At 52.0% G+C, this 19,677-nt stretch overlaps 1 protein-coding gene across 1 annotated transcript in view; it reads left to right on the top strand.

Moving 5' to 3' along the window:
• The window catches only part of LOC149427360 (lysocardiolipin acyltransferase 1-like), a 42,116-nt gene that overhangs the window by 7,750 nt on the left and 14,689 nt on the right, over positions 1 to 19,677 (top strand). Inside the window, exons 2-3 of the mRNA XM_089668093.1 lie at positions 5,518 to 5,686; positions 9,482 to 9,680. Coding sequence (XP_089524219.1) covers positions 5,522 to 5,686; positions 9,482 to 9,680 — 364 coding nt within the window. The 5' untranslated portion in view covers positions 5,518 to 5,521. The remainder of the gene's footprint in view (positions 1 to 5,517; positions 5,687 to 9,481; positions 9,681 to 19,677) is intronic.

Here is a 19,677-nt window from a genome sequence, read left to right as displayed (position 1 = left end):
CCAGGTCCAGGGACTCTCCGGCCTTCACACTGGACAAGTATGTTGCCAAGTTCAGGGACTCTCCGGCCTTCACACGGGACAGGTATGTTGCCAAGTTCAGGGACTCTCCGGCCTTCACACTGGACAAGTATGTTGCCAGGTCCAGGGACTCTCCGGCCTTCACACTGGACAGGTATGTTGCCAAGTTCAGGGACTCTCCGGCCTTCACACTGGACAGGTATGTTGCCAAGTTCAGGGACTCTCCGGCCTTCACACTGGACAGGTATGTTGCCAGGTCCAGGGACTCTCCGGCCTTCACACTGGACAGGTATGTTGCCAAGTTCAGGGACTCTCCGGCCTTCACACTGGACAGGTATGTTGCCAGGTCCAGGGACTCTCCGGCCTTCACACTGGACAGGTATGTTGCCAAGTTCAGGGACTCTCCGGCCTTCACACGGGACAGTGATGGCTGGGATAGGTTCCAGCTGATCTACGTCTTTCCACCTCATCAGCTTCTCCCTTGTCTGCTCCTCAGGATGGAGATGGAAGGAATTCCGGTCAGACTGGTCCAGGAGGATGTGGTCCTCAGTCAGACTCCTTGTGGGCCCTTCCAGACCCTCCATCCCAAAGCCTAGCTTACCGTCCTTCCTCTCAGTTGCTGTCCAGAAGCCGGGTCCTCGTAGACATTGGCTGGTCGGATTTGGTCATCTGTGTCCTCCTGAAGGTCAGGAAGATGTCCTCTCACAAGGTCTACTATTGGAAAGCCTCCATTGCCAGACCAGGAACGTGCTGTGTGGGAACATCTGATCCTTCCTCCCGCCTGGAGGAGATCAGCAGAGAGACCTTTGTACCCTCAGAGAGCAAATCTCATCTCCGAGACCATTGTCCTTGCCCCATGACCATTGGTGCTCCCGTGACCCCTCCCCCACACCCGTCACATTCAGGGCGGAGTTCTCTCTTCTTAGGAGACAGTTTCTTCTCCTCTGTGAGGATCTCCGGTACGATTTTACCAAAGGTATCGTTCTGCTCAGCGGGAGGCCGATTTACAGCCACCTCGTGTCCTGAGAGGCTTTCCAATCTGGTGTCAGTGGTGAGGATGTTGGTGACACGTCTGGGAACCTCCCTCGCCTGGTGTCAGTGGTGGGGATGTTGGTGACACGTCTGGGAACGTCCCTCGCCTGGTGTCAGTGGTGAGGATTTTGGTGACACGTCTGGGAACGTCCCTCGCCTGGTGTCAGTGGTGAGGATGTTGGTGACACGTCTGGGAACGTCCCTCGCCTGGTGTCAGTGGTGAGGATGTTGGTGACACGTCTGGGAACGTCCCTTACCAGGTGTCAGTGGTGAGGATGTTGGTGACACGTCTGGGAACGTCCCTTACCTGGTGAGGATGTTGGTGACACTTCTGGGAACGTCCCTCGCCTGGTGTCACTGGTCTAGTATGGGGGGAACGTCCCTCACCTGGTGTCACTGGTCTAGTATGGGGGGAACGTCCCTCGCCTGGTGTCAGGGGTGAGGATGTTGGTGACAGGTCTGGGAACGTCCCTCGCCTGGTGTCAGTGGTGAGGATGTTGGTGACACGTCTGGGAACGTCCCTCGCCTGGTGTCAGTGGTGAGGATGTTGGTGACATGTCTGGGAACGTCCCTTACCTGGTGTCAGTGGTGAGGATGTTGGTGACACTTCTGGGAACGTCCCTTACCTGGTGTCAGTGGTGAGGATGTTGGTGACACGTCTGGGAACGTCCCTCGCCTGGTGTCAGTGGTGAGGATGTTGGTGACACGTCTGGGAACGTCCCTTACCTGGTGAGGATGTTGGTGACACGTCTGGGAACGTCCCTCGCCTGGTGTCAGTGGTGAGGATGTTGGTGACACGTCTGGGAAGGTCCCTCGCCTGGTGTCACTGGTCTAGTATGGGGGGAACGTCCCTCGCCTGGTGTCAGTGGTGAGGATGTTGGTGACACGTCTGGTAATGTCCCTCGCCTGGTGTCACTGGTCTAGTATGGGGGGAACGTCCCTCGCCTGGTGTCACTGGTCTAGTATGGGGGGAAGGTCCCTCGCCTGGTGTCACTGGTCTAGTATGGGGGGAAGGTCCCTCGCCTGGTGTCACTGGTCTAGTATGGGGGGGATATTCCTCCTTAGACCGGATCTCCCCCATTTCAAGTCTTTCCCTTTTCTCCTGACTTTCAGAACTCCTGTTATTGTATAATCTGGACGAATGTTCTGTCTATTGAAATGTGATAACAAATGATGAATAAAGGGGCGGGGCTCTGGAGATATCTGGGAACAAATGATGAATAAAGGGGGCGGGGCTCTAGAGAGATCTGGGAACAAATGATGAATAAGGGGGCGGGGCTCTGGGGAGATCTGGGAACAAATGATGAATTAAGGGGGCGGGGCTCTGGAGAGATCTGGGAACAAATGAATAAAGGGGGTGGGGCTCTGGAGAGATCTGGGAACAAATGATGGAATAAAGGGGGCGGGGCTCTGGAGAGATCTGGGAACAAATGAATAAAGGGGGCGGGGCTCTGGAGAGATCTGGGAACAAATGATGAATAAGGGGGTGGGGCTCTGGAGAGATCTGGGAACTAATGATGGAATAAAGGGGGCGGGGCTCTGGAGAGATCTGGGAACAAATGAATAAAGGGGGCGGGGCTCTGGAGAGATCTGGGAACAAATGATGGCATAAAGGGAGCAGGGCTCTGGAGAGATCTGGGAACAAATGATTAATAAAGGGGGTGGGGCTCTGGAGAGATCTGGGAACAAATGATTAATAAAGGGGGTGGGGTTCTGGAGAGATCTAGGAACAAATGATGGAATAAAGGGGGCAGGGCTCTGGAGAGATCTGGGAACAAATGATGGAATAAAGGGGGTGGGGCTCTGGAGAGATTTGGGAACAAATGATGGAATAAAGGGGCGGGGTTCTGGAGAGATCTGGGAACAAATGATGGAATAAAGGGGCGGGGTTCTGGAGAGATCTGGGAACAAATGATGAATAAAGGGGGCGGGGCTCTAGAGAGATCTGGGAACAAATGATGAATAAGGGGGCGGGGCTCTGGGGAGATCTGGGAACAAATGATGAATTAAGGGGGCGGGGCTCTGGAGAGATCTGGGAACAAATGAATAAAGGGGGTGGGGCTCTGGAGAGATCTGGGAACAAATGATGGAATAAAGGGGGCGGGGCTCTGGAGAGATCTGGGAACAAATGAATAAAGGGGGCGGGGCTCTGGAGAGATCTGGGAACAAATGATGAATAAGGGGGTGGGGCTCTGGAGAGATCTGGGAACTAATGATGGAATAAAGGGGGCGGGGCTCTGGAGAGATCTGGGAACAAATGAATAAAGGGGGCGGGGCTCTGGAGAGATCTGGGAACAAATGATTAATAAAGGGGGTGGGGCTCTGGAGAGATCTGGGAACAAATGATTAATAAAGGGGGTGGGGTTCTGGAGAGATCTAGGAACAAATGATGGAATAAAGGGGGCGGGGCTCTGGAGAGATCTGGGAACAAATGATGGAATAAAGGGGGTGGGGCTCTGGAGAGATTTGGGAACAAATGATGGAATAAAGGGGCGGGGTTCTGGAGAGATCTGGGAACAAATGATGGAATAAAGGGGGTGGTGCTCTGGAGAGATCTGGGAACAAATGATGGAATAAAGGGGCGGGGTTCTGGAGAGATCTGGGAACAAATGATGGAATAAAGGGGGTGGGGCTCTGGAGAGATTTGGGAACAAATGATGGAATAAAGGGGCGGGGTTCTGGAGAGATCTGGGAACAAATGATGGAATAAAGGGGGTGGGGCTCTGGAGAGATTTGGGAACAAATGATGGAATAAAGGGGCGGGGTTCTGGAGAGATCTGGGAACAAATGATGGAATAAAGGGGGTGGGGCTCTGGAGAGATCTGGGAACAAATGATGGAATAAAGGGGCGGGGTTCTGGAGAGATCTGGGAACAAATGATGGAATAAAGGGGCGGGGTTCTGGAGAGATCTGGGAACAAATGATGGAATAAAGGGGGTGGGGCTCTGGAGAGATCTGGGAACAATGTAACAAGATTTCTGGCGGGATCAGCAATTATTTTTAGATCCCTTCCACTGACCGGACCGAGGCGGAGGAGATCCTAGTCGGGGTTTATATAGACTGGTAACCGAGCGCTCTGATTGGTCGCTGTGGTGGGTGTGGATGCAAATCAGGCGACACCTGGAATCCCCGACAACCAGCTGGAGAGGAGACCGATCTCCCCGATAACCGACACACATGAAGGGGGGGGAGGGGTTTATCAATGGAGCGGCCTTGTTATGACTCTGTCCTAGGTTGTCATCGCCCGGTCATGTGACACATCCATTGACCGCCCCCCATGTTGTAGATCCATGGTGTCATGGAGGCCGGTCATGTGACACATCCATTGACTGCCCCCCATGTTGTAGATCCATGGTGTCATGGAGGCCGGTCATGTGACACATCCAATAACTGCCCCCACCCCATGTTGTAGATCAATGGTGTCATGGAGGCCGGTCATGTGACACATCCAATAACCGCTCCCATGTTGTAGATCCATGGTGTCATGGAGGGCAGTCATGTGACACACATCCATTGACCACCCCCCATGTTGTAGTTCCATGGTGTCATGGAGGCCGGTCATGTGACACATCCAGTACCTGCCCCCCATGTTGTAGATCCATGGTGTCATGGAGGCCGGTCATGTGACACATCCATTGACTGCCCCCCATGTTGTAGATCCATGGTGTCATGGAGGCCGGTCATGTGACACATCCAATAACTGCCCCCACCCCATGTTGTAGATCAATGGTGTCATGGAGGCCGGTCATGTGACACATCCAATAACCGCCCCCATGTTGTAGATCCATGGTGTCATGGAGGGCAGTCATGTGACACACATCCATTGACCACCCCCCATGTTGTAGTTCCATGGTGTCATGGAGGCCGGTCATGTGACACATCCAGTACCTGCCCCCCATGTTGTAGATCCATGGTGGCATGGAGGGCAGTCATGTGACACACATCCATTGACCACCCCCCATGTTGTAGATCCATGGTGTCATGGAGGCCGGTCATGTGACACATCCAGTACCTGCCCCCCATGTTGTAGATCCATGGTGTCATGGAGGCCGGTCATGTGACACATCCAATAACCGCCCCCATGTTGTAGATCCATGGTGTCATGGAGGCCGGTCATGTGACACACCCAATAACTGCCCGCCATGTTGTAGATCCATGGTGTCATGGAGGCCGGTCATGTGACACATCCAATAACTGCCCCCATGTTGTAGATCCATGGTGTCATGGAGGCCGGTCATGTGACACATCCAATAACTGCCCCCATGTTGTAGATCCATGGTGTCATGGAGGCCGGTCATGTGACACACCCAATAACTGCCCCCATGTTGTAGATCCATGGTGTCATGGAGGCCGGTCATGTGACACACCCAATAATTGCCCCCCCCCATGTTGTAGATCCATGGTGTCATGGAGGCCGGTCATGTGACACACCCAATGACGCCCCCGCTGTGTGTTCTTCTCTTGCAGAGCCATGGTGTCATGGAGGGGGATATACTTTGTGTGCGCTCTGTTCCTGGGAAGCTTCTTCGGCAGTATCTTCATGTTGGGCCCCTTCCTGCCTCTGATGTTGGTGTCACCCAGCTGGTATCGGTGGCTGACGGACCGGATTGTGGCCACATGGCTGACCCTCCCTGTGGTGAGACTTCCTCGTGTTCAGTCTGGGAAACTCGAATGCTTTGTATTTGCATAACTCCACCCATGACCCCGCCCACTACTTGCATCAGAGATCCGGGTGCTGTGAGGTTTGCAGGACGCCCTCATACAAGCAGTGGGAGGAGTTATGCAAATATCAAAGCCCTTGATGGGCGGGTGTCAGTATGGAGGAGTGGGTGTTCCTAGGCAGACTGTATTTGCATAGGCAACGCCCACATGTGATGCTGAGCCTCCATGATTGAAAACTGACATCCAATGAATGAAAGGGGAGGGACCAGGGACAGTCCGGCTGGGGAGGAAAGGGGTGGGGCCAGAGAGACTGGGGAGGAAAGGGGTGGGGCCAGAGAGAGACTGGGGAAGAAAGGGGTGGGGCCAGAGAGAGACTGGGGAGGAAAGGGGTGGGGCCAGAGAGAGACTGGGGAGGAAAGGGGTGGGGCCAGAGAGAGACTGGGGAGGAAAGGGGGCAAGGCAAGGACAGTCCGGCTGGGGAGGAAAGTGCTAGATGATGCTGGATGTCCTCCAGCCAGGAAATGAGGCGGAGCTCTATCTGACTGGCTGAAGCTCCCAGTGTGCAGTATTGACACTATGATGCAATCGCTTGATGATGATATTGGTCCTATCATGACATCTATACAGTAAATATAATGTGAGGTCTGATTGGATCTGATTGGATCTGATTGGGTCTGATTGAAACTGATTGGGTCTGATTGATTGGGTCTGATTGAAACTGATTGGGTCTGATTGATTGGGTCTGATTGATTGGGTCTGATTGATTGGGTCTGATTGATTGGGTCTGATTGATTGGGTCTGATTGAAACTGATTGGATCTGATAGGGTCTGATTGATTGGGTCTGATTGGGTATGATTGAAACTGATTGGATCTGATTGGGTCTGATTGAAACTGATTGGGTCTGATTGATTGGGTCTGATTGGGTCTGATTGGATCTGATTGGGTCTGATTGGATCTGATTGGATCTGATTGGGTCTGATTGGATCTGATTGGATCTGATTGGGTCTGATTGGGTCTGATTGAAACTGATTGATTGGATCTGATTGAATCTGATTTGGATCTGATTGGATCTGATTGGATCTGATTGGATCTGATTGGGTCTGATTGGGTCTGATTGGATCTGATTGAAACTGATTGGGTCTGATTGATTGGGTCAATCAATCAATCAGACCCAATCAATCAGACCCAATCAATCAGACCCAATCAATCAGACCCAATCAATCAGACCCAATCAGTTTCAATCAGACCCAATCAGATCCATTGGGTCTGATTGGGTCTGATTGGATCTGATTTGGTCTGATTGGGTCTGATTGGGTCTGATTGGATCTGATTGGGTCTGATTGAAACTGATTGGATCTGATTGATTGGATCTGATTGAATCTGATTTGGATCTGATTGGGTCTGATTGAAACTGATTGGGTCTGATTGATTGGGTGTGATTGATTGGGTCTGATTGAAACTGATTGGATCTGATTGGATCTGATTGGGTCTGATTGAAACTGATTGGGTCTGATTGAAACTGATTGGATCTGATTGAAACTGGATCTGATTGGGTCTGATTGATTGGGTCTGATTGGGTCTGATTGATTGGGTCTGATTGGATCTGATTGATTGGATCTGATTGGGTCTGATTGGATCTGATTGGATCTGATTGGGTGAAGCACAAGTGCTATCCGAGGTTCGGTGGATCCTGTGCAGGTGGTGTTGGTTTTCTTCCCATCACGGGATTGGTTGGACCTCGGTGACCCCTATAGAGGGATCTATACTCCCATACAAGATGAGACGTTATCGTGAATTGTCCATAAAAACCGTTGTAATTGCTGTAATGTTGCTCGTGTGTTTGGTGAAAACGTGAGAATCCAAACCAGCAGGCATGTGTGCTCACCTTCCCCTGCGACCCCACCCCAGGGGCCACAATGCCTTTTGGGTCCCCGTGGATCCTGCTGGTACCCCCTTCACTCCCTCTTGTGCCTCCATGCGTAGGTTGGTGCCGGGGTGTCATGTGGGGCCATAAACAGATTGTTAGAATGAAAGTCGCCCAACGCCCCTTGTGTCCGGCAGCCGCCATCTTTGAACACCCAGATCGGTGGTGTAGAGCTCGTCGTTTTCTGCCGATATTCATTCTAACAAAGTGATAATATTGCACTGTGGAGGCTTTGACCAGGGGCCGACTGACAACTCACGGGGCCCCCGGGCAATTGGGGATCATGGGGCCCCCTACTGACCCCGGGCCCTTGGGTATGACCAATATCATCATTAAGAAGCGATTACATCAAGTTTCTATCGCGCTCCATCGTAGTGTCAATAATCCACCTTGAGGGGACGTTTTGGGTGTCGGCTGCTCTAGTATAACAGCGCAGGGGGGGCCCCAATACGTTTCCCCCTGTGCAGTGACATCACAGGAAGACCTTTCAGTCCAGGGGAGGAGCCAGTACACCCAGGGGCGGACTGACAACTCATGGGGCCCCCGGGCAATAGGGGATCATGGGGCCCCTGTGTCCTCCCCCACACCCAAAAAAGCCAATGAAAGGTACCAGGGGCATCTCATGGGGCCCCCTACTGACCCCGGGCCCTCAGGCAGTGCCCAAATACTCGAATGGTCAGTCCACCTCTGGGTGCACCTGTGCCAGACTGAAGGGGAGGAGCCAGTACACCTGTGCCAGACTGAAGGGGAGGAGCCGGAACACCTGTGCCAGACTGAAGGGGAGGAGCCGGAACACCTGTGCCAGACTGAAGGGGAGGAGCCGGAACACCTGTGCCAGATTGAAGGGGAGGAGCTGATACACCTGTGCCAGACTGAAGGGGAGGAGCCGGAACACCTGTGCCAGACTGAAGGGGAGGAGCCGGAACACCTGTGCCAGACTGAAGGGGAGGAGCCGGAACACCTGTGCCAGACTGAAGGGGAGGAGCCGGAACACCTGTGCCAGATTGAAGGGGAGGAGCTGGTACACCTGTGCCAGACTGAAGGGGAGGAGCCTGTACACCTGTGCCAGACTGAAGGGGAGGAGCCGGAACACCTGTGCCAGACTGAAGGGGAGGAGCCGGAACACCTGTGCCAGACTGAAGGGGAGGAGCTGATACACCTGTGCCAGACTAAAGGGGAGGAGCTGATACACCTGTGCCAGACTAAAGGGGAGGAGCTGATACACCTGTGCCAGACTAAAGGGGAGGAGCTGATACACCTGTGCCAGACTAAAGGGGAGGAGCTGATACACCTGTGCCAGACTGAAGGGGAGGAGCCGGAACATCTGTGCCAGACTGAAGGGGAGGGGCCAGTACACCTGTGCCAGACTGAAGGGGAGGAGCCGGTACACCTGTGCCAGACTGAAGGGGAGGAGCCGGTACACCTGTGCCAGACTGAAGGGGAGGAGCCGGTACACCTGTGCCAGACTGAAGGGGAGGAGCCGGAACACCTGTGCCAGACTGAAGGGGAGGAGCCGGAACACCTGTGCCAGACTGAAGGGGAGGAGCCGGTACACCTGGAGGATGAAGGGGAGGAGCCAGTACACTGGCGGGTGAAGGGAAGGCGTGTCTGAAGAATGGGATTAGATTGGGATTGGTTGAATTGCCCCGTGTACCGTCAGGCTGTTACTGATTATTGCCCCTTGCAGGGGCGGACTGACCATTTGGAAACTCAGGCACTGCTCGAGGGCCCGGGGTCAGTAGGGGGCCCATGAGATGCCCCTGGTACCCCTTTCATTTATTGCCCCGTCTATGGTCAGATTCAGTGATATTTCCTTACTGATAAGCCCCGCCTTCTCCCGCCAGGCTTTGTTGGAGTTGGTGTTCCGCGCTAAAGTAGTCATCACGGGGGATGGGTTCATTCCTGGAGAACGCAGCGTCATCATCATGAACCATCGCACCCGGCTGGACTGGATGTTCCTGTGGAACTGCCTCCTGAGATACAGCTACCTCCGGCTGGAGAAGATCTGCCTCAAGTCCGGCCTCAAGTCCGTCCCTGGCTTCGGTACGTAAGACCCCGCTACGGAGGGTTCACACCCCCCTGGACCCCGCTGTGATAGACCCCGCTACGGAGGGTTCACACCCCCCTGGACCCCGCTGTGATAGACCCCGCTACGGAGGGTTCACACCCCCCTGGACCCCGCTGTGATAGACCCCGCTACGGAGGGTTCACACCCCCCCCGGACCCCGCTGTGATAGACCCCGCTACAGAGGGTTCAGCTTCACACCCCCCCGGACCCCGCTGTGATAGACCCCGCTACGGAGGGTTCACACCCCCCCGGACCCCGCTGTGATAGATCCCGCTACGGAGGGTTCACACCCCCCCCGGACCCCGCTGTGATAGACCCCGCATTCACTGTACCCGCCCTCCCCGGACCCCGCTGTGATAGACCCCGCTACGGAGGCTTCACACCCCCCCAGACCCCGCTGTGATAGACCCCGCTACGGAGGGTTCACACCCCCCCATCCCCCGCTGTGATAGACCCCGCTACGGAGGGTTCAGCTTCACACCCCCCCCGGACCCCGCTGTGATAGACCCCGCTAGGGAGGGTTCACACCCCCCCCCCCATCCCCCGCTGTGATAGACCCCGCTACGGAGGGTTCACACCCCCCCCCATCCCCCGCTGTGATAGACCCCGCTACGGAGGGTTCAGCTTCACACCCCCCCCGGACCCCGCTGTGATAGACCCCGCATTCACTGTATCCCCTCCCCCGGACCCCGCATTCACTGTATCCCCTCCCCCGGACCCCGCATTCACTGTATCCCCTCCCCCGGACCCCGCATTCACTGTATCCCCTCCCCCCGGACCCCGCATTCACTGTACCCGCCCTCCCCGGACCCCGCATTCACTGTATCCCCTCCCCCGGACCCCGCTGTGATAGACCCTGCATTCACTGTATCCCCTCCCCCGGACCCCGCTGTGATAGACCCCGCTACGGAGGGTTCAGCTTCACACCCCCCCATCCCCCACTGTGATAGACCCCGCTACGGAGGGTTCACACCCCCCCATCCCCTGTTGTGATAGACCCCGCATTCACTGTATCCCCTCCCCCGGACCCCGCTGTGATAGACCCCGCTACGGAGGGTTCACCCCCCCCCCCCCATCCCCCGCTGTGATAGACCCCGCTACGGAGGGTTCAGCTTCACACCCCCCCCGGACCCCGCTGTGATAGACCCCGCATTCACTGTATCCCCTCCCCCAGACCCCGCATTCACTGTACCCCCTCCCCCAGACCCCGCATTCACTGTACCCGCTCTCCCCGGACCCTGCATTCACTGTATCCCCTCCCCCCGGACCCCGCATTCACTGTACCCGCTCTCCCCGGACCCCGCATTCACTGTATCCCCTCCCCCCGGACCCCGCATTCACTGTACCCCCTCCCCCAGACCCCGCATTCACTGTACCCCCTCCCCTGGACCCCGCATTCGCTGTATCCCCTCCCCCCGGACCCCGCATTCACTGTATCCCCTCCCCCCGGACCCCGCATTCACTGTACCCCCTCCCCTGGACCCCGCATTCGCTGTATCCCCTCCCCCCGGACCCCGCATTCACTGTATCCCCTCCCCCCGGACCCCGCATTCGCTGTATCCCCTCCCCCCGGACCCCGCATTCACTGTATCCCCTCCCCTGGACCCCACATTCACTGTACCCCCTCCCCCGGACCCCGCATTCACTATATCCCCTCCCCGGACCCCGCATTCATTGTATCCCCTCCCCCAGACCCCGCATTCACTATATCCCCTCCCCCGGACCCCGCATTCACTATATCCGCTCTCCCCGGACCCCGCATTCACTGTATCCCCTCCCCCGGACCCCGCATTCACTGTATCCGCTCTCCCCGGACCCCGCATTCACTGTATCCGCTCTCCCCGGACCCCGCATTCACTGTATCCGCTCTCCCCGGACCCCGCATTCACTATATCCGCTCTCCCCGGACCCCGCATTCACTATATCCCCTCCCCCGGACCCCGCATTCACTGTATCCCCTCCCCCGGACCCCGCATTCACTGTATCCGCTCTCCCCGGACCCCGCATTCACTGTATCCGCTCTCCCCGGACCCCGCATTCACTATATCCGCTCTCCCCGGACCCCGCATTCACTGTATCCGCTCTCCCCGGACCCCGCATTCACTATATCCGCTCTCCCCGGACCCCGCATTCACTATATCCGCTCTCCCCGGACCCCGCATTCACTATATCCGCTCTCCCCGGACCCCGCATTCACTATATCCGCTCTCCCCGGACCCCGCATTCACTATATCCGCTCTCCCCGGACCCCGCATTCACTATATCCGCTCTCCACGGACCCCGCATTCACTATATCCGCTCTCCCCGGACCCCGCATTCACTGTATCCGCTCTCCCCGGACCCCGCATTCACTATATCCGCTCTCCCCGGACCCCGCATTCACTGTATCCGCTCTCCCCGGACCCCCCCTCCCCCCACTGGTATCAGGAGAAGGTGGGATCCCTCCGTATACATCACGGGGTTCTACGAGGTATATACTGTATGTCGATTTCCAGGGTTTTGGGGTTTCCCGACAAAAATTTAAATTTTAGTTTAGGGAAAATTGGGAAAACAAATCTTTGTTGCCAGGAATGGATCTGACTGACCCGGGGTCCTCCTATTGGCTGCTATGTGACACACAGAGGTGGCCTCTCTGCCTGCATGATGACGTCAGTCCGTATTCGATGACAGATGTGGAAACACCAACACAGGCCAGGCGTCCTATCCGAAGCCGTGCCTTCTCTGCACACCACGTTCCTTACACTGCTTCTACAATGAAGAGCATGCCGTGGGTGTAAAAAGTCTTCACACCCCCCGGGTAAAATGTCACGTTTCTATGATGTAAAAAAATGAGATAAAGATAAATAATTTCAGAACTTTATCCACCTTTAATGTGACCCATAAACTGTACAACTCAGGTGAACAACAAACTGGGATCTTTTAGGGGGGGAGGTAAACATAAAAAACGAAAATAATGTGGTTGCATAAGTGTTCACACCCTCTTATAACTGGGGATGTCGCTGTGTTCAGAATGAAGCAATCACACCCACAAGCATGGTAAATAGGAGTCAGTACTCACCCGCCATCAATTAAAGTGCCTCTGATGAGTCCAAATAAAGTGCAGCTGTTCTATTAGGGCTTTCCTAACATTTTCTTAGTCGCATCCTACAGCAAAAGCCATGGTCTGCAGAGAGCTTCCAAAGCATCAGAGGGATCTCATTGTTACAAAGTATCAGTCAGGAGACGGGGACAGAAGAATGTCCAAGGCATTAGATATCCCATGGAAGACAGTCATCATCAAGTGGAGAAAGTATGGTGCAACAGTGACATCACCAACAATGACCTCACCAACAGTGACCTCACCAACAATGACCTCACCAACAGTGACCTCACCAACAGTGACCTCACCAACAGTGACCTCACCAACAGTGACCTCACCAACAGTGACCTCACCAACCATGAAATCACCAACAGTGACCTCACCAACAATGACCTCACCAACAGTGACCTCACCAACAGTGACCTCACCAACAGTGACCTCACCAACCGTGACCTCACCAACCGTGACCTCACCAACAGTGACCTCACCAACAGTGACCTCACCAACCGTGACCTCACCAACCGTGACCTCACCAACCGTGACCTCACCAACCATGAAATCACCAACAGTGACCTCACCAACAGTGACCTCACCAACAGTGACCTCACCAACAATGACCTCACCAACAATGACCTCACCAACAATGACCTCACCAACAGTGACCTCACCAACCATGAAATCACCAACAGTGACCTCACCAACAGTGACCTCACCAACAGTGACCTCACCAACAATGACCTCACCAACAGTGACCTCACCAACAGTGACCTCACCAACAGTGACCTCACCAACCATGAAATCACCAACAGTGACCTCACCAACAGTGACCTCACCAACAATGACCTCACCAACAGTGACCTCACCAACAGTGACCTCACCAACAGTGACCTCACCAACAGTGACCTCACCAACAGTGACCTCACCAACCGTGACCTCACCAACCGTGACCTCACCAACCGTGACCTCACCAACAGTGACCTCACCAACAGTGACCTCACCAACAGTGACCTCACCAACCATGAAATCACCAACAGTGACCTCACCAACAGTGACCTCACCAACAGTGACCTCACCAACAGTGACCTCACCAACAGTGACCTCACCAACCATGAAATCACCAACAGTGACCTCACCAACAGTGACCTCACCAACAGTGACCTCACCAACAGTGACCTCACCAACAGTGACCTCAGCAACCGTGACCTCAGCAACCGTGACCTCAGCAACCGTGACCTCAGCAACCGTGACCTCAGCAACCGTGACCTCAGCAACCGTGACCTCACCAACAGTGACCTCACCAACAGTGACCTCACCAACAGTGACCTCACCAAGAGTGACCTCACCAAGAGTGACCTCACCAACCATGAAATCACCAACAGTGACCTCACCAACCATGATATCACCAACAGTGACCTCACCAACAGTGACCTCACCAACAGTGACCTCACCAACAGTGACCTCACCAACAGTGACCTCACCAACCATGAAATCACCAACAGTGACCTCACCAACAGTGACCTCACCAACAGTGACCTCACCAACAGTGACCTCACCAACAGTGACCTCACCAACAGTGACCTCACCAACCATGAAATCACCAACAGTGACCTCACCAACAGTGACCTCACCAACAGTGACCTCACCAACAGTGACCTCACCAACAGTGACCTCACCAACCGTGACCTCACCAACCGTGACCTCACCAACCGTGACCTCACCAACCGTGACCTCACCAACAGTGACCTCACCAACAGTGACCTCACCAACCATGAAATCACCAACCGTGACCTCACCAACAGTGACCTCACCAACAGTGACCTCACCAACAGTGACCTCACCAACAATGACCTCACCAACAGTGACCTCACCAACCATGAAATCACCAACAGTGACCTCACCAACAGTGACCTCACCAACAGTGACCTCACCAACAGTGACCTCACCAACAGTGACCTCACCAACAGTGACCTCACCAACCATGAAATCACCAACCGTGACCTCACCAACCGTGACCTCACCAACCGTGACCTCACCAACAATGACCTCACCAACAGTGACCTCACCAACAGTGACCTCACCAACAGTGACCTCACCAACAGTGACCTCACCAACCGTGAAATCACCAACCGTGACCTCACCAACAGTGACCTCACCAACAGTGACCTCACCAACAGTGACCTCACCAACAGTGACCTCACCAACCATGAAATCACCAACAGTGACCTCACCAACAGTGACCTCACCAACCGTGACCTCACCAACCGTGACCTCACCAACCGTGACCTCCCCAACAGTGACCTCCCCAACAGTGACCTCCCCAACAGTGACCTCCCCAACAGTGACCTCCCCAACAATGAAATCACCAACAGTGACCTCACCAACAGTGACATCACCAACAGTGACATCACAAAGAACTGGATGTTCCTCCAAAATGGAGGAAAAGACGAGAAGACTGGTCTGGGAGGCGGCCAAGAGGCGTACAGCAACATGAAAGCTGCAGGAATATGTGGCCAGTCCTGGCTGTGTGGTCCATGTGACACCGATCTCCCGTGTTCTTCATATGTTGGGCGATGGGGGAGAGTAGAAGACGGAAGACTTTCCTTACCAAGAAAACCATCCAAGCCCGGCTACATTCTGCAGAAACATCTGAAGTCTCCCAGAACCATGAGGGGAACATGTTCTGGTCTGGTGACACCAAGGATGGACTTTGTGGCTAGAATTCCAAAAGAGATTTTTTTCTCGCAAAATCAACACCGCACATCACCAGAAGAACCCCATACCCACTGTGAAGCATGGTGGTGGCAGCATGACACTTTGGGGCTGGTTTCCTTCAGATGGAACTGGGGCCTTAGTCCAGGTGGAGGGAATTATGAACAGGTCCAAATCCCGGTCAATATTGGCACCAAACCTTCCGGCTTCATGGAGAGGAACTTCACCTTCCAGCATGACCACCACCCAAATCATCCATCCAAATCCACAGAGGAATGGGATCACCAGGAGAGGAGGAAAGTTCTGGAATGGCCCAGCCGGAGCCCCCACCTGAACCCGATGGAAGATCTGTGGGGGGATGTGAGGAGGGCTGTGCGCAGGAGATGTCCTCGCCATTGGACAGATCTGGAAGAGCGGGCAAATATTGCCGAGTCAGGATGTGCCGTGCTGATAGACTCCTCCCCAAACAGACTGTGACCCCCAACAGAATGCTGGAATCGCATCAAAAGGGGCGTCACCAGAGGATCAGTGTAGGGTGTGAACAGTTTAGGTTTTTATTTTTACCTCCCCCCTAAGCGATTTCAGTTGCTCAGCCGAGTTGTAGAGTTTATAGATGAATCATGCGAGCCGCAGGTGTGATAATTACTAGAGGATCCCAAACATGAAAATGGAGGATCCCAAACAACTGTGATGGAAAGATCTGCCATATACATTGCGCTGCTAAATACTTCTCAGTAGATAATAATTCAATTATTGCCATTCAATTCATTCAAATTACGATACAAATAACTAATAAAAGTGTAAAAATACCAAAAAATAGATCATTTCAACTAATCAATCTCCTCCAAATAAATATCAAAATAATTCCACATGAAATACTCAGAAATCATCTGTTAGTGACATGATGTGCTTACTAATACCCCCAATGTCATTGATACCCATAATACCCCCAATGTCATTGATACCCATAATACCCCCAATGTCATTGATACCCATAATACCCCCAATGTCATTGATACCCATAATACCCCCAATGTCATTGATACCCATAATACCCCCAATGTCATTGATACCCATAATACCCCCAATGTCATTGATACCCATAATACCCCCAATGTCATTGATACCCATAATACCCCCAATGTCATTGATACCCATAATACCCCCAATGTCATTGATACCCATAATACCCCCAATGTCATTGATACCCATAATACCCCCAATGTCATTGATACCCATAATACCCCCAATGTCATTGATACCCATAATACCCCCAATGTCATTGATACCCATAATACCCCCAATGTCATTGATACCCATAATACCCCCAATGTCATTGATACCCATAATACCCCCAATGTCATTGATACCCATAATACCCCCAATGTCATTGATACCCATAATACCCCCAATGTCATTGATACCCATAATACCCCCAATGTCATTGATACCCATAATACCCCCAATGTCATTGATACCCATAATACCCCCAATGTCATTGATACCCATAATACCCCCAATGTCATTGATACCCATAATACCCCCAATGTCATTGATACCCATAATACCCCCAATGTCATTGATACCCATAATACCCCCAATGTCATTGATACCCATAATACCCCCAATGTCATTGATACCCATAATACCCCCAATGTCATTGATACCCATAATACCCCCAATGTCATTGATACCCATAATACCCCCAATGTCATTGATACCCATAATACCCCCAATGTCATTGATACCCATAATACCCCCAATGTCATTGATACCCATAATACCCCCAATGTCATTGATACCCATAATACCCCCAATGTCATTGATACCCATAATACCCCCAATGTCATTGATACCCATAATACCCCCAATGTCATTGATACCCATAATACCCCCAATGTCATTGATACCCATAATACCCCCAATGTCATTGATACCCATAATACCCCCAATGTCATTGATACCCATAATACCCCCAATGTCATTGATACCCATAATACCCCCAATGTCATTGATACCCATAATACCCCCAATGTCATTGATACCCACAATACCCCCAATGTCATTGATACCCATAATACCCCCAATGTCATTTATACCCATAATACCCCCAATGTCATTGATACCCATAATACCCCCAATGTCATTGATACCCACAATACCCCCAATGTCATTGATACCCACAATACCCCCAATGTCATTGATACCCACAATACCCCCAACGTCATTGATACCCACAATACCCCCAACGTCATTGATACCCATAATACCCCCAACGTCATTGATACCCATAATACCCCCAACGTCATTGATACCCATAATACCCCCAATATCATTCATACCCATAATACCCCCAATGTCATTGATACCCATAATACCCCCAATGTCATTCATACCCATAATACCCCCAATGTCATTCATACCCATAATACCCCCAATGTCATTGATACCCATAATACCCCCAATGTCATTGATACCCATAATACCCCCAATGTCATTGATACCCATAATACCCCCAATGTCATTGATACCCATGATACCCATAATACCCCCAATGTCATTGCTACCCATAATACCCCCAATGTCATTGATACCCATAATACCCCCAATGTCATTGATACCCACAATACCCCCAATGTCATTGATACCCATAATACCCCCAATGTCATTGATACCCATAATACCCCCAACGTCATTGATACCCATAATACCCCCAATGTCATTGATACCCATAATACCCCCAATGTCATTGATACCCATAATACCCCCAATGTCATTCATACCCATAATACCCCCAATGTCATTAATACCCATAATACCCCCAATGTCATTCATACCCATAATACCCCCAATGTCATTCATACCCATAATACCCCCAATGTCATTGATACCCATAATACCCCCAATGTCATTGATACCCATAATACCCCCAATGTCATTGATACCCATAATACCCCCAATGTCATTGATACCCATAATACCCCCAATGTCATTGATACCCATAATACCCCCAATGTCATTGATACCCATAATACCCCCAATGTCATTGATACCCATAATACCCCCAATGTCATTGATACCCATAATACCCCCAATGTCATTGATACCCATAATACCCCCAATGTCATTGATACCCATAATACCCCCAATGTCATTTATATACATAATACCCCCAATGTCATTTATACCCATAATACCCCCAATGTCATTGATACCCATAATACCCCCAATGTCATTGATACCCATAATACCCCCAATGTCATTTATATACATAATACCCCCAATGTCATTGATACCCATAATACCCCCAATGTCATTGATACCCACAATACCCCCAATGTCATTGATACCCACAATACCCCCAATGTCATTGATACCCACAATACCCCCAATGTCATTGATACCCATAATACCCCCAACGTCATTCATACCCATAATACCCCCAACGTCATTGATACCCATAATACCCCCACTGTCATTGATACCCATAATACCCCCAATGTCATTGATACCCATAATACCCCCAATGTCATTCATACCCATAATACCCCCAATGTCATTGATACCCATAATACCCCCAATGTCATTGATACCCATAATACCCCCAATGTCATTGATACCCATAATACCCCCAATGTCATTGATACCCATAATACCCCCAATGTCATTGATACCCATAATACCCCCAATGTCATTGATACCCATAATACCCCCAATGTCATTTATACCCATAATACCCCCAATGTCATTTATACCCATAATACCCCCAATGTCATTGATACCCATAATACCCCCAATGTCATTGATACCCATAATACCCCCAATGTCATTGATACCCATAATACCCCCAATGTCATTTATACCCATAATACCCCCAATGTCATTGATACCCATAATACCCCCAATGTCATTGATACCCATAATACCCCCAATGTCATTTATATACATAATACCCCCAATGTCATTTATACCCATAATACCCCCAATGTCATTGATACCCATAATACCCCCAATGTCATTGATACCCATAATACCCCCAATGTCATTTATATACATAATACCCCCAATGTCATTGATACCCACAATACCCCCAATGTCATTGATACCCACAATACCCCCAATGTCATTGATACCCACAATACCCCCAATGTCATTGATACCCACAATACCCCCAATGTCATTGA

This window comes from Staurois parvus, unplaced genomic scaffold (assembly GCF_062004578.1).
Source record: "Staurois parvus isolate SC_StPar_1 unplaced genomic scaffold, SC_StPar_1.0 ptg003836l, whole genome shotgun sequence".
NCBI lineage: Eukaryota > Metazoa > Chordata > Amphibia > Anura > Ranidae > Staurois > Staurois parvus.
This window is presented reverse-complemented; position numbering and strand designations above follow the sequence as displayed.